Below are 14,459 nucleotides of genomic sequence, written 5' to 3' on the forward strand. Positions count from 1 at the left end.
GGCTTTACACAGGATGTTGCAAAGTAAGAATGTATGTTTATGCAGAGTGAAGGTCAGCAGCTTTGATTTTTTTGCTGGCGGGCTGGAGAGGCCCACAACTCGCACTGGCAGTATAAGGTTCTATTGTTTTTTGACCTTGAGAGACAGGGACCATGCCAAAAGGACTTCATTTGAAGGAGGGGTGCAATAACGTAAGTCGATAAGGCTGAAAATTCTGAAACTACAGAGTTTCATGTTAGTTCAGTATATGAAAAATCGTTGCCACAGAGTGCAATTTACGGACTGCATTACTCAGACAATGGAAATGGCAAATATAATCTAACTCTTGAGACGATTTTATACTGGAATATAATAACAGTAGCGTTCAGTTAAAGACAATAAAGAGCAAGTAAAACATTTGTGGGATCGTCTTTCTACCGGGCACATGGGCATGCATTTGCCCATTCGACACGCATGTAGACAAATAGTCATTTCTCAGTGGTTCAACGTTCATGAATCATTACATTGTGTTTTAACCTCGCTTTTTATTTTGTCACTTTTCGCATTGCTTTTAGAGCCGAATATCCTCCATTGCACTATCCTCGCTAGCAAATAGTTTCACCTCGGCCCTAATAAATAAAATGAATAATAGTTATAAAGATCGGCTGGCGAGACTAATTTCAATTTTTATGTTTTCAAAACAGGTACATCCTACCGTACTGTGACTGCCACCTATTCCAGACCCCGGCCGACGGATTTTTCAATCGCCAGCTGCTGTTACGCTCACCTGGCTCCCACAGGGGCGTCAGTGGGACCCGGACAGCTGCGGTCTCCGCCCACGTGATGTGTAGTGCAGCGATGACTGACTGGATCTGCCCTCTTAATCTTGTCTGCTTAACCCGTAGAAATATTCTCCTGAAAGTGGAGAGATGGATTTAACCACTTGTGGATTCAATTGATGGCATCCCCACAGTCCTCCCCAACTAATCACCTCCGAAATGCCCTCACAGCAATCTCACCTTATATTCTTGAAAGATGAATCCCTGCGTGGATTTGCAGGGGCGCGTCGATTCCAGTTACTTCACTGCTTTGAAGGCTCGGGAGAGTTCCGGAGAGTATGGACTCTGAGGTTCCTGGTGAGGACCAGTAAGTATTAAGTTCATAGAGTTCAATATGTCCGGTGTTCACTCTTGTTCCCCCCCCCTTCCTTTCTTGTCTTGCAGTTGGCTCGTGAAAAGATGCTCTTGTGGCAGCTGGTGGCGCTCAGGTAAGAGTCTGTATTACCCGGCGCTGTCCGGTAAATGTTGCACGTGGAAAACGGTTTTGTCTCTCTACAGATGTGGCACGTGAAAATATGGAGAGTCACAAAAGGATGTCTCCGGTGGTAAATCAGGTAAGTCTATGGTGGTAAGAATTATATTTGTTGGTTCCCTCGGCTCACCTTGTGGTTTTCTTTTGTCTCCTAGGTGCCGAAGTTCGGCGAAGAAATGATGGAGGCAGCGCCGACCCGAAGAATGCTTTGAAGACTGGTGAGTATGGCGCGGCGCTGCAGCTGGAGGTGCAGCGCGTGCAGAAATGATTATCTTTACAGGTCCGGAGACGAGATGGATACAGAATCGGGTGTGGAATAGAAGTAAGTTCGTTTTCTAAGCTTTCTTTCCTTTGTTTTAGGAGCTCCGGATTCGAGGCGGGCATGGCAGAAGACTGGATGCTGGCTGCAGGCACAGTGAGCGTTACGCTCCTGGATGCAGAATAACGCGAAGCGTGTGTTGCTGGTCGGGCGTGGTTTAAATAGCCTCCAAAGTAGTCCCAGGTAAGAAGTCCCTAGAACCACACCCGAGTAAAAAATAGTCCCTGGAGAAAAATAGTCCCTTTCAGGCTTCATGTTGCATTGGAGTCATTTGCAGCATGGTCTGCCTGTGGTAAGTAATGACTATGAGCCTGGCGCCTTACGCGCCAGGACTGATTTCTACTATGAGCCTGGCGCCAGGACTGAACCCAGATAGCCCTAGCCGGGGCTGCTGAGGTTTTACTAAATGTCTAGATGCCTGCTCCTGGGGCTGATGGGCTTGGTCCGGATGCCTGGGGGTAGGCATCATGACAGCTGCAGCTTCTTGTAAACAACTGCACTACCCTGACTATCTTATGGGACGATCGCCAAGGGCCCATATGCCCTTATGCAGTACTAGCGGCTAGAAGCAACATATCGACCTTTACGGTGGCCTAGTGCCTAGTTGATGGAACAGCCTTGCGATTCACTGTGCGACCAAAGTGCTTCTTTTAACGAAAACCAACACCCTCTGTACCATAAAGGAACATCGTGTGACTCACGATAAACTTTAGCAGATTTGCGGATCGACAGCAAAGAAATTCCATTCCAGTTTAATATGCCAATTGCTGAAAATTCTGTAAACATTTAATGTCAAATAAATGTACTTTACCAAATGTACAATCTTGCAATTTGATTTTAAAGTAGTTTCATATTCCGAATTGTGGCGCGCTGTGTTGTGAGTTGATCTGTGTTAGTTTCCAGGTTCTGTGTGAAGTCGCGTAGAAGACTATTGCCTATGCAGCACAGTAACGTCATAGAGAGAGGCGGGGAATATGAATGATTTGATGACAGGCTCAGGGGCGGGGGATTTGATTTAGTGCCGCAAAAGCAGCGTGTGTTTGATGGACGAAAACTCGGGTAAGGTCCATAGGAAATTTTTCTAATATCGACCGACTTAGGCTTAAAAATACATAGCCGACCCGTAGGGACAATAATTTCTGACCGAACTGTTCCTTTAATCTGCTTGCAGAGTCGGCGAGATCCAGGCTCTGGTGGCCTCAGAACCTTAGACCACTTTCAACAGGGATAGGGTGGTCATGCGGACTCACCCAGCGTTCCTACCTAAGGTATCCTCTGTCTTCCAACTAAACACATACTCTTACGTCCCGTCCCCTTTCCTCCATTCTGTACGGGCGTCCCTTCCACAGGAGGAGAGACGGAACCTTTTTCACCAGAAAAAAACCTTCCCCTTTAAATTTAAAGGCACGCGGGCATGGCCCAGGGAGCATGCGCAGCCCTGACTCCGCCCTCAGGCACCACACCCTGTCCCTTTTTCCGCGTCGACAGGAACGGGCAGAATTCACCAGCGCTCCTTGGTTAGGATTCCGCCATGTAATTCCACGCACAGATACTTCTGTCTTTTTTGTCTTTTCTATCATTCAGGTACTCCCCGGCGCATGTCGACCTCTGCAGGGTCCAGCAGGTGTCCATCCTGCAACAGGCTCTTCCCAACTGCAGACCCCCACGCCCTCTGCCTACGTTGCCTTGGCCCAGACCACGGTTGGCAATCATGTTCGGCGTGTGACTCGCTGTCCTCGAAGGCATTGAAGAACAGACTAGCCAGGTGGAGGGAGCTCTTCCAGAGGTCTCCTCCAGAGGATCTCAAGAACTTCGTGAAGCATCGAACCAGGCCCAAGGTAGGGCCTCTATTTTCCAGCACACCCCGCAAGGGAGACTCCTTCCCAAGGACTTTCCCGCATGGGATGGGACCAGCCAGGACCTTCTAACGGCACGTGCACCGAGGCTGCTACAGCTACCGGCCTTCGGTTCGAGGGGTCCTCCGATCCTCCTGGACGCTGCTAATTTCACTTACATTTTGACACCCCAGCTACTTTGCAGGATTTCTAGGATTTGATTTTTTTTTAACCTGGGAAGATTGAGACTTTTTTCCCACTCTTCCATGTATTTTGATGTGTTTTACTTGTGTTCTTTGGATATGGAGTTTTAAAACAACTCCATAGGCATCTTTTTCTGTGTCACAGGGGTGTTATTCAGACTCCCCAATGTTTAAATACCTTCTCTGGGACGGACTGTCTCCCAGAGCAGGTGAAGTTAAATTGACTAGTAGTCTTTTACTAGACCTAGCACACACCATCTTCCTATAGAGTGCTGGAGGGGTTGCCAACTGCCCCTGAGTCTAAACACTCATGGGGAAGTTGGCACCCGCTGACTGCACTATTAGGATACACAGCACAAATCCCCACAGGGGTAAGGAGACTGGCCAGCTTACTGCTGTTCCGGGCTAAATTAAGGGTGGTGATGGTGTGGGAGATCCCAACCCCGAAGGTAGAACAACTCGGCAGGCTGTCGCTCAGTCAGACCACGCCCAGGGCCATATAGGGCCAATAAGACAATATCTGATATCCTTGCTCTAAAGATAGATATTGCAGCTGTCTATAATCTAACAATCCTGCAAGAACCACATAGAGAATAAAGATTCAAGACGTAGGGTGGGGGGCGGGGATGTGAGAAATCTGAACCCCTACCATTGAAAGACCATTAAAGTGGGAAGACGCCTGGGCTAAAGTACTGTGGATGTGTTGTAATCAATATTTCGAAGGGATTGTGTCCTCCGACGTATTCCTTATTGATGATATTTGTATCTCCAGCTTGCTAGCCTCGGAAAAAATGTTTTCCCAGTAGAGGGCGCTGTGCGTCGACGTCCGTCGAGTAGGTGTTCCTCGACAGCCACCGTATCGACGCCGACGTCATCATGCGTATAAATGGCCACGCGCAGCGTCCGTTGCTCAGTTCCGTTTTTCCGCGCTTTGTGTGCCTCGGAATATCGTTGCTCAGTTCTTCAGTCGAAATATACTTAATTATTCCTCGAATACTGACTCGTACTCGATGGCTTCCTGCTCCGAGATGACGACTCGGTCCGACTTCAAAAAATGTCAAGACTGTGGGAAGAAAATGTCGTTGACGGATCCTCACAGGATCTGTTTGTGGTGTCTGGGAGTCGAGCACCAGTGTTCGGAGTGTGAAGAATGCTTGTCCATGACGGCGAAAGCCTTGAAGGAGCGTAAGGGGAAGCTCGAGAGAGGTAGGTCAGTTAAAACTTCCTTGAAAGTTTCCGAGGTAGAGTCGAGACATTAGTCTCCTCACCGTCAAACACTCGTTCTAGGTCTCGAAGTGGCTCCCACCACTCGTCGACATCTAGACACTCGAAAAAGAGACATGGAAGATCCCTTTCATCGTCTTCTAATTCCCCTGAAAAAGTACCTTGCCCCACAAAACACAGTTCTTAGGCTGAGTGGGAGGAATTCAGAAAAAAATGCTAAGCGTCTTCGAGAAAGCGGCCTCGACCCCCTCGAAGACAGCCGAGGGTGATACCCCAGGTGAAAAGCCCAAAAAATCTAACCGCCGTGTATCGAAGCACCCGGCGAAAGTCTACCCGAAAGTCCCACGGGCCATCGGGAAACAAAGCATCTTCGACGCCATCGTCGAAAGTCCCCTCGAAGCATAGATCGGCGCCATCGACGCCGTTATCGAAGGGTTCTTCGCATCCGTCGATCGAGTCGACGCCGACATCGACGCCGATAAAAGAAAAACCCACGGCTACTCCACAGCCAACGGTTACACCGAGAGCCTCCGACACGACGTCAAGAACGTTGTCTACATTCTCGAGCAGGATTCCGATCCTCTCGAGTTCTTCGAGGCCTCTTCCAGTTTTCTCGGCGCCTTTGAGGATTTTTACATCGGCGTCGACGACATCGACCTTTTCAAGGTCACTGATGATGGCTCCCTCTGCTTTAGAGATGGGTTTTATACCATTTCACAGGCCAGAGCATCCCCCCTTAACTTCAATTTATGAAGAAAGGGAAGATTCTGATCAAGAAAGGCCTTTTGGGCTGCAGAGGACCACATCACCTGAACCAGAGACTTTTGACTCTGAGGAAAGAAGGTTGAAAGACCTTCAGGATGTATTAAAGGAAGCAAGTGGTTTAGACACTTCCTCTGAAGTGGAATTTGTCAAATTAGACCCAGGGGAACATGCTGAAACCCCTTATAGAACCCTAATGTCAAGAATCGTAGAATTCATGGGTTGGTCTGCACCTTCACCTGTTTTTCAGCAGGATGACCTCACTGACATTTTGGATAAAGGTCCACAGGAGGATCCTGTGGTTCCTTTTCACTCTGCCTTACAGAGAAAGATTTTAACTAACTGGGAAACACCTGAAGTTAACCCTGTGGTTAACAAGAAGTTGTCAGCGAAATATAGGGTATCTGCTTCTGACCCAGAATACCTATCTAAACACCCTACTCCAGAGTGTCTGGTGGTCCAGGCTGCAACTTCATCAGGCAGTACATCTGCATACCCCACTGCTCCACAGGATAGGGATGATAAAAAATATGATGCCATGGCTAAGAAAGTCTTCTTGGCCTGTAGCATGGCTTTAAAATCTATTAATGCGACTTGTACGCTCGCTAGGTTCAGCCACACTCTTTGAGAGTGTGCTTCATCAGCGGCTGACTGCCTCCAGGAAGGAGAAGAAAGGGAAGCATTTTTTAATATCATCAGAGATGGTAAAGATGCAATGTGTGAGTCCCTTCAAACTGGCATTGATTCTGCTGACAGTATCAGCAGGGCCATGGCGGCCAGTACCACAATCCGCAGGCATGCGTGATTGAGAAAGTCCGGCTTTGCTTCTGACGTACAGGCCAGACTTTTAAATATGCCCTTTGACGGGTCTTCCCTGTTTGGTAAAAAGGTGGATGACAGTTTGGAAAAACTGCAAACATCTAAAGCAGCAGCCAAGTCACTAGGAGCTGCAACCCGCCAAACTAATTTTCGTCCCTCAGGATCCTCTTGGAGAGGAAGGTCCTTTCTCTATTATTCCCCATATGGAAGAGGCAGAGGACGGTCGGCTCAGAGGCCAAGGAAAATTTACCTGTGGTGGACGGGGTAGAGGAAAGAAAGCCGGATTAGCAGGAGCAGGAGCCGCTTTACCTTCGGCAACTGCATCAGCCGCTCCCAAACCACTCTGAGGTCTCCCATCACAAGACACCTGTAGGGGGCAGGTTAACTCACCATTTGACAGAATGGCAGGCTATTACGTCAGACACTTGGGCATTGGAGACAGTTGCCCAAGGTTACTGCCTGCCTTTTCTACGCATCCCTCAGAGGCATCCACCGGGGAACAGCTCTCTCAAAGGGCCCGATCCGCTCCACTTGTAGGAAATTGTAGACCTGCTAGAGAAAGGAACAAGGGCTGGTACTCCCCCCTACTTTCTCATACTAAAGAAAGACGGAGGACTGAGACCCATCCTGGACTTACGAGAATTGAACAAGCTCCTCAGGAAGGACAAGTTCAAGATGGTAACTCTCTCTCAGATCCTTTAGGCCCTCCAGCTTCAGGACTGGTTGGTATCTCTGGACCTTCAGGATGCTTATTTCCATGTTCCAATCCATCCCAAGCACAGGAAGTACCTGAGGTTCGCAATTGGCAACTCTCATTATCAATTTTGAGTTCTGCCATTTGGGCTGACCTCCGCCCGAGGGTCTTCAAGCTAATGTCGGTTGTGGCTGCAAGTCTAAGGAGGGAAGGGATTCACGTCTACCCCTACCTGGACGATTGGTTGATCAGAGCAGTTTCTTCGGAACAAGCTCGGATCCAACTAGATTATGTCTGCCACTTCCTTCACAAGCTGGGCTTCTCCCTCAATTTAAAGAAGTCACAGATGATACCATCACAGAGACTCTAGTTCATTGGAGCAGTCCTGGACACGTCCCTGGGAAAAGCCTTGCCACCAGAGGTGAGGGCTCAAGATATTCTGCAGATGGTCACCAGGTTTCAAAATGCCCAACGTCTCCCAGCGTAGGACTTTTTGAGGTTGCTAGGCCTCATAGCATCCTGCATATCCCTTGTGCCAGAGGCTCGCCTGAGAATGAGATCCCTTCAATGGGCACTGAGGACTCAGTGGTCACAATTCTCAGGGAGGATGACAGATCTTCAGATTCCGGTCAGACTGGCTCGAGACCTTCAGTGGTGGGCCTGTCGGAGAACATTTTGAAAGGAGAACTGTTTTGGCAACCATGGCCGGAGATAACAGTAGTCACGGATGCCTCACTCACTGGGTGGGGAGCCCATGCCAACGACTTGACCATCAGCGGTCGTTGGTCTCCATCGGAGTCCAGACTACATATCAACCTGTTTGAGCTGAGAGCCATCAGACTGGCACTGAAGGCTTTTCTGCCGTCTGTACGGGGGAGAAACGTCCTGATAATGACGGACAATACAGTGGCCATGCACTACCTCAACAAAAGGAGGCGTAGGGTCACTGCAACTGCAGAGAGGCGATGCAGCTCTGGTTTTGGGCAATTCAGGAAGGAATCTCTCCATCGGCAATTCACCTAGCCGGAGAGAAGAACTTGCCAGCGGACGCACTGAGCAGGCAGAACAGTCTCCCACGAGTGGGAGATAACTCGGGAAGTCCTTCAAGAGATCTTCGCCCTTTGGGGAACCCCTCAAGTGGATCTGTTCGCCACCAGTGTCAACAGGAAGTGCGACAGATTTTGCTCAAGGGAATTTCCCCCGAGAGGAGCTCTAGGAGAAGCGTTCGTAGTGGACTGGGAGTTCCCACTTCTGTACGCGTTTCCTCCGGTCCCTGTCATTCCTCAAATGATCAGGAGGTTGAGAAGGTTTCGGAAGACCATGATCCTAATTGCCCCGGATTGGGCCAGTAGAACGTGGTACCCGGATCTTCTGGACATGTCCATCCACCCTCCAATTAGTCTACCGAACAGAGAGGATCTTCTCTCGCAGAAGGGAGGTCAGGTTCTCCATCCAACCATCAAGACCCTCAACCTTCACGCTTGGTATCTGAAAGGTTGAGGTACAAGGATTGGGACCTTCCAGATGACGTCATGGAGGTGTTGCTTTCGGCCAGAAGGCCAGCAACTAAAACTCTATACCGCTGCTGTTGGAATACATTTTGCAGCTGGTGCAGAGAAAAGAATATCGAACCCTTTTCATGTGGTACACCTGCGGTGTTATCCGTCTTACTTTATTTGGCAAATTCAGGCCTTCAAGTTGGCACTATTAAGGACCATCTCGCAGCGCTATCGATCTTTAAGCGCACTGCAGAGGAGCCTTCATATTTCAAAATTCCATTGGTAATACAATACCTGAAAGGTCTAACTAATGTTTACCCTCCAAGACCATTCCAAGTTCCCTTATGGGACTTAAATCTAGTTTTAAACTTCCTAAAGGGTGCTCCATTTGAACCACTCCACTCTTGTTCATTGAAGTTTCTCACCCTCAAAACGGTTTTATTGGTAGCATTAACATCTGCTAGAAGGGTTAGCGAGATACAAGCCCTATCGTGTAAACCTCCGCATACAATTTTTCACAAGGACAAAGTCGTTCTACAGGTGAAGCCTAACTTCCTCCCAAAGGTAGTTTCTGAATTTCATATTACTCAGAAGATTACTTTACCTTCATTCTATCCTCCTCCCCATCCGGGGAAAGAGGAAGAGCGACTACACAGGCTGGACTTTAAGCGAGCCTTGAGTTTTTATATCGGTAGACTTGCTAAAATTACACAAGCAGACCAACTCTTTGTAGGTTACGCAGGACATAATCTGGGATTACCAATAACCAAACAAACCATCTCCAGATGGATTATTTTAGCCATTCTGGAATGCTACAAACTGGCAGGGAAAGAGCCCCCTCAAAATCTTAGGGCTCATTCGACCAGGGGTATCGCAGCCTCCTCAGCTCTTCAAAGAGGGGTACCAATTCGAGACATATGTGCGGCTGCCACATGGTCGTCCGCACATACCTTTACCAAATTTTATAGCCTGGATTCCTCCTCTAGTCAAGAGACTAGATTTGGCAAAGCTGTGTTAAGCTCTGTTCATTCTTAGAGTAATATGGCATCTCTTACTCCCGCCTCCAATCACATACCACTGCTATGGGAGTCTATCATAGATAAGGAATACGTCGGAGGACACAATCCCTTCGAAGAACAAGTTACTCCTTACCTGGTAACGTTCTTTCGATGGGATGTTCCTCCGACGTATTCCTTATCGCCCCTCCCATCCATCCCCGCAGTAACTTTTCCCTTGTGGTTGCAGCTTACGCTCCTTCAAGGGTAGTAACCATTCGTGCAATAACTACCTTACTCTACAAAACGGAACTGAGCAACGGACGCTGCGCGTGGCCATTTATAGGCATGATGATGACGGCGTCGTTACGGTGGCTGTCGAACACCTACTCGACGGACGTCGACGCACAGCGCCCTCTACTGGGAATTTTTTTTTTTTTCGAGGCCAGCAAGCTGGAGATACAAATAACATCGATAAGGAATACGTCGGAGGAACATCCCATCGAAAGAACGTTACCAGGTAAGGAGTAACTTGTTCATCTACCAAAGTTCTGGGGAGGTGTTAATCTCCACAGTGCCTTTTTTTGTTGTTGTTGCAGAGCGAAAAAGTTAAGGAATTTACAAAAAGGCACATCTCGCATACATTTAAACATAATGGATCGTACATAATGGCCAAAAAATTAGTGCACCTCCTGTCGAAGTTAGATTTGCAGTGCAGTGTGTACTGGCTTCTGGTTACCCAGTGGTAGCTCTTGCCTACTGGGCGATGCCTGACATCCACTGGGTGATGCGTGACATCCAGTAGCTGGTTTTAGCTCCTGCTCATTGCGTGACCATTGATTCATTGAATGCTTTAAAGTGTTATACTGCATCGTTCACCATACTGCTCCCCTAGTGAGTTCAGTATCTGCTGCTGGTCCATGTTTACAACTAGGAGATTCTGGTAGATTAGTGGAAGCCCTACTGCATGGTTGTGTAATTCTTCCATAAACTGAGCCACAGGGCTAAGAATCCATCCCAACGGTCTAAAGTAAAGGATTTTCTGCAATCATGTAGTTCCTAATTTTTGTTGTCACTCTTCACTAAACAATTTGATGTGTGGCATCTCCAAAATTCATCCTGCCTTGACCACCTTCTTGATCAAACTTTTTGTCTGCTTATTGACACTTATTGGTTCTTGTTTTTAAAGTCTTAATTGCCTTAGTGGTCTAAACCTAAAGACTATCCTACTAGCCGTTCTGTTTTTGTGGTCTAACAACTTGGTTAGCACAGGCTTGAATTGAGGGTGTTTGCTTTTTATGACGTGCTACAGGGACTCTATCATTACATTAGAAGCTTAAGCAAATTTAGGTAGTTTGATATTTTTTTCCCCTTTTCCTACAGGTAATGTACAGCATGCTCGGATGTCCTCCAATATACATGAACAGTTTGAAGACAGTTCTGAGGCCTCCAGTCCAGAAGATGGTAGGTGCTTGAAGGATTTAAATGACGTCACTAGAATGCCTTTGGGTAAAAAGGCACTCCCTATTGCAGTCTGGTATAGCAACATAGTCCCATGCAAAGCCATACTGGTTGACCTGATGAAAAACAAATTAATATCCCTGGTGTTTAGCCGTTGATTTGTAAGAATGGTAACTTTCCAGTTTTCGGCGGGGTGTGGAAGGTTGTACTCCCCACCCATTTAATTGTATGGTGCATGTCACACAATATACAAAGTAAAATGTTTTCAGGAAAACTAAATTTGCTTTTTTTTAGTTTGCTATAGAATACATAGCATGCATAAGAAATTCTGCTTTGGCTGTTTACACCCTAATTTCAATATTTTGCCTTTACATTCACTCCATACCTTGATATACATACTTGCTCCCCTCTTCCACATGTCCCAAACCAATCTTACCACATTTTCCCAGAGTTCTGCTGGCAAAGCCTCTTCTGGTAAAGTACCTACTCTTACAACCTCACTACGTCCATTTTAGCTTGCCATTTCTTCGGTATCGGAACGCTCTCTCCTCTTACAGTACCTCTGTCTGTTCTGTGCTCACCAATTACGTGGTCTTCCAGGAGGCCTCAGTCTTGGTCAATACCTAGAAAAATAAACTTTGGCTCCTATTCTATTTTTGATCTTCTACTTTCGAAACCATCCCCTAAAAGTGTGCACACTTGGTATAATACTTTCCCCTTTTGTCTTAAAACTGCATTTCTTTTGATGGAGTGACTCATGACTAATATCAGATTTGTTTCAGGCCTCAAAATGTGCACTTGCCACTAGCCACTGGATCCTCCAAGTGACAGTGTTGAAGGACCAGAAGGTTCTTTTACCGGGTCTACACCTGAGGGGTTCTGCCCTTGTACCAGCATTATTGCCGAGGGGCTATGCCCTAGAACCCTCAATATGTCCGAGAGGGTGCCTAAACCCAGCTCTACTGACCCCCAGGTCGAGGGTGTCCCACCTATCGGGCCTAGAAGCAGGGTAGGCCTCGTGATCCACACGCAAGAGTCTTGGAGGAGGGTGTGTCCAGTGGGCCGAGCAACACTTCACAGGCACGTCGCAGGCAGCTCAACAAGATGGAAGCCACGCCAGACAGAAGCACCCGTCCGCCATTCCAGGAATTCGGCGAAGAACGAGTGTCAAGGTGGGACTGGCCTCAACCAGGTACGTGGCCTACAGCCAATCCCTCTTCTGCACAGGGCAGCTTCCCACTGTGTCCATACGGGCAGGGTACGCAGCAGCTCACAGCTACTCTGTCTGCACCCCTTGCCACCACCTCAGCCAGTGAAGAGGGGTTCTTCGAGAGGTTCCTCGGCCTCATGACGTCACCTCGGATGGGGGTTATCCTCAAGGATGCCATCGGGGAAGTCCTCCCCGCAATGCTAGCAGCACCACAGGCAGCTCCGCTGGTGCCCCAGTCCCCGGTGCAGCCGCTGCCTCCGGCACCTCAGACGGCTCCGTGCCAGCCTCTGCCTCCTCCTCAGCCTCTGGCCGTGATCCCTGTACCCCAGCCTCCGGGGCCAACTACTCCTCCACAGGATCCTCCTGATCAACAGGATATGGATGAGGAGGAGGATCCGGACACGCCATCCTCAGCCAAGGCCTTCCACAAACATCTTGCTGGGCTGGTGGAATATCTGGGCCTACCCCAACCAGAGGTCGACAGAGGGGGGTTCTGGTGGAAGGCCTCACGCGGCGCCCCTCTGCCAAAATGGTGATTCCACTGCAAACTGATGTAGTCTTTTTGGCCAAGAAGGGCTGGCTCAAACACCACTCGGCCGAGCCGGTCAATCGACGGCTGGATGCCAAGAACAGTCAAATGGAGGGGGATACACTCTTGCTCTAGGCCCATCCTAAACCACATGGCTCGGTGATCGCTGCGGCATCACTGTACTCCAAGCCTGTCGTCTTCGACCACCTCCTCAGCGGTGCTGCTAGGCAAGAAAAGATGATCTTGGAGGCGTATGGGAAGAAGCCCTATTCCAACGCGTCCTTTCATCTTCGTCAGGCCGATGCAATGCTGGTTGATGCCAACCAAAGATTATGGCGGTAAATTGCAGACTTCGTCCCGGAAACTCCCTACTCAGAGCCAATTATGCTTTAAGGCAGGGCTAGCTGAGGCCAAGCTGATGGCACATGACCTCATGCAATCCACCGTGGGCCTTATTGACACCTCTGGGCAGGCCATTTGTATCGCCACGGACATGAGGACAGCCTGGCTCCAGGCAACAAAATTCAACCCGGACGTCTAGGAATGCATGTTAGATCCTCCGTTGGAGGAGGGGGTGGGGGGGGACCTCTTCCACTCCTGCACAGACAAAGAGCTGAAAAAGAAGAAACAGCTTGCAAACGGCCAATCCTGACAAAGACCACGCCCAAACCGTACACCCAATCGCAGCAGCGCTCAGACAGGGGTCGTACGTACAGAGGGTTCCGCAGATTCCAGGAACGGAGATCCAGACAGGTGGGCGGCTCGCAGTCTCAGAACCGGCAACAAAAAAGGGGGCGGGGATAAGGGATTTTTACTGTTCCCTGCCTCCGCGACGGCCTCCGTGGGAAAGAAGGCATGACACGCCCCTTCGGGTCCACATCCCTCCAGTGGGGGGCAGGCTTGCTTCCATGCACATTTCTGGCACCAGAATTTCGCAGACCCCTGGATCCTCTCTGTAGCAACCACAGGATAATGCCTCCCTATTCCAGCCTCTCCTCCCTCCTCCCACAGGTTGGGACAGCAACTCTTTTGGCAGAAATCCGGTCGCTCGTAGAGAGCCAGGCAGTGGAGGAAGTCCCAGGAGGCTTGGGCTTTTATTCCAGGGTTTTCGCCATGCAGAAGAACCAGGCGGCCCTGAGTTGTGCTAGACCTTTCCACCCTCATCCTCCCCTTACCCCTGCAAAAATTCAAGAAATGGTTACGCTAGCTTTTATAGCCGAGACATTGTGCAAGGGAGACTGGATGTGCTCCCTGGAACTGAAGGACGCGTACCTACACGTCCCCGTTCTGGCAGCCCCATCGTTCTTTCCTACGGTTTAGGATCATGGGCTACCATTTTCAATACAAGGTCCGTCCTTTTGGCCTGAACTCAGCCCCCAGGTTCTTTACCAGGGCTACATCTCCGGAAGCGGTTCACCACTCCACCCATGCCCTTATGGATACTCTGCATGATCTGGGCTTTTAGCTCAATCTTGAAGTCGCAGCTGTTAGCCACCCAGACTGACATTCTTGGGCCTCATCTGAGACCCGTGCTCTGAGAAGGTATTTCAAGAGTACAAGATCTCGGCCATCAAGAGGGCCACCACCCACTTCCTGGGCAGAGAGGTGACCTCGTCATG

The 14,459-nt window shown here is 49.1% G+C and overlaps 1 protein-coding gene across 2 annotated transcripts in view; it reads left to right on the top strand.

The window, feature by feature from the left end:
- ZCCHC2 (zinc finger CCHC-type containing 2) overlaps positions 1 to 14,459 on the top strand; it is a 762,062-nt gene that overhangs the window by 337,614 nt on the left and 409,989 nt on the right. For both annotated transcript variants that reach the window (XM_069613675.1, XM_069613676.1), the window contains exon 7: positions 11,024 to 11,104. In XM_069613675.1, the coding sequence (XP_069469776.1) occupies positions 11,024 to 11,104 (81 nt within the window). The remainder of the gene's footprint in view (positions 1 to 11,023; positions 11,105 to 14,459) is intronic.

The sequence above is a fragment of the Ambystoma mexicanum genome, chromosome 5p, assembly GCF_040938575.1.
Source record: "Ambystoma mexicanum isolate Mex_15411 chromosome 5p, UKY_AmexF1_1, whole genome shotgun sequence".
Taxonomy (NCBI): domain Eukaryota; kingdom Metazoa; phylum Chordata; class Amphibia; order Caudata; family Ambystomatidae; genus Ambystoma; species Ambystoma mexicanum.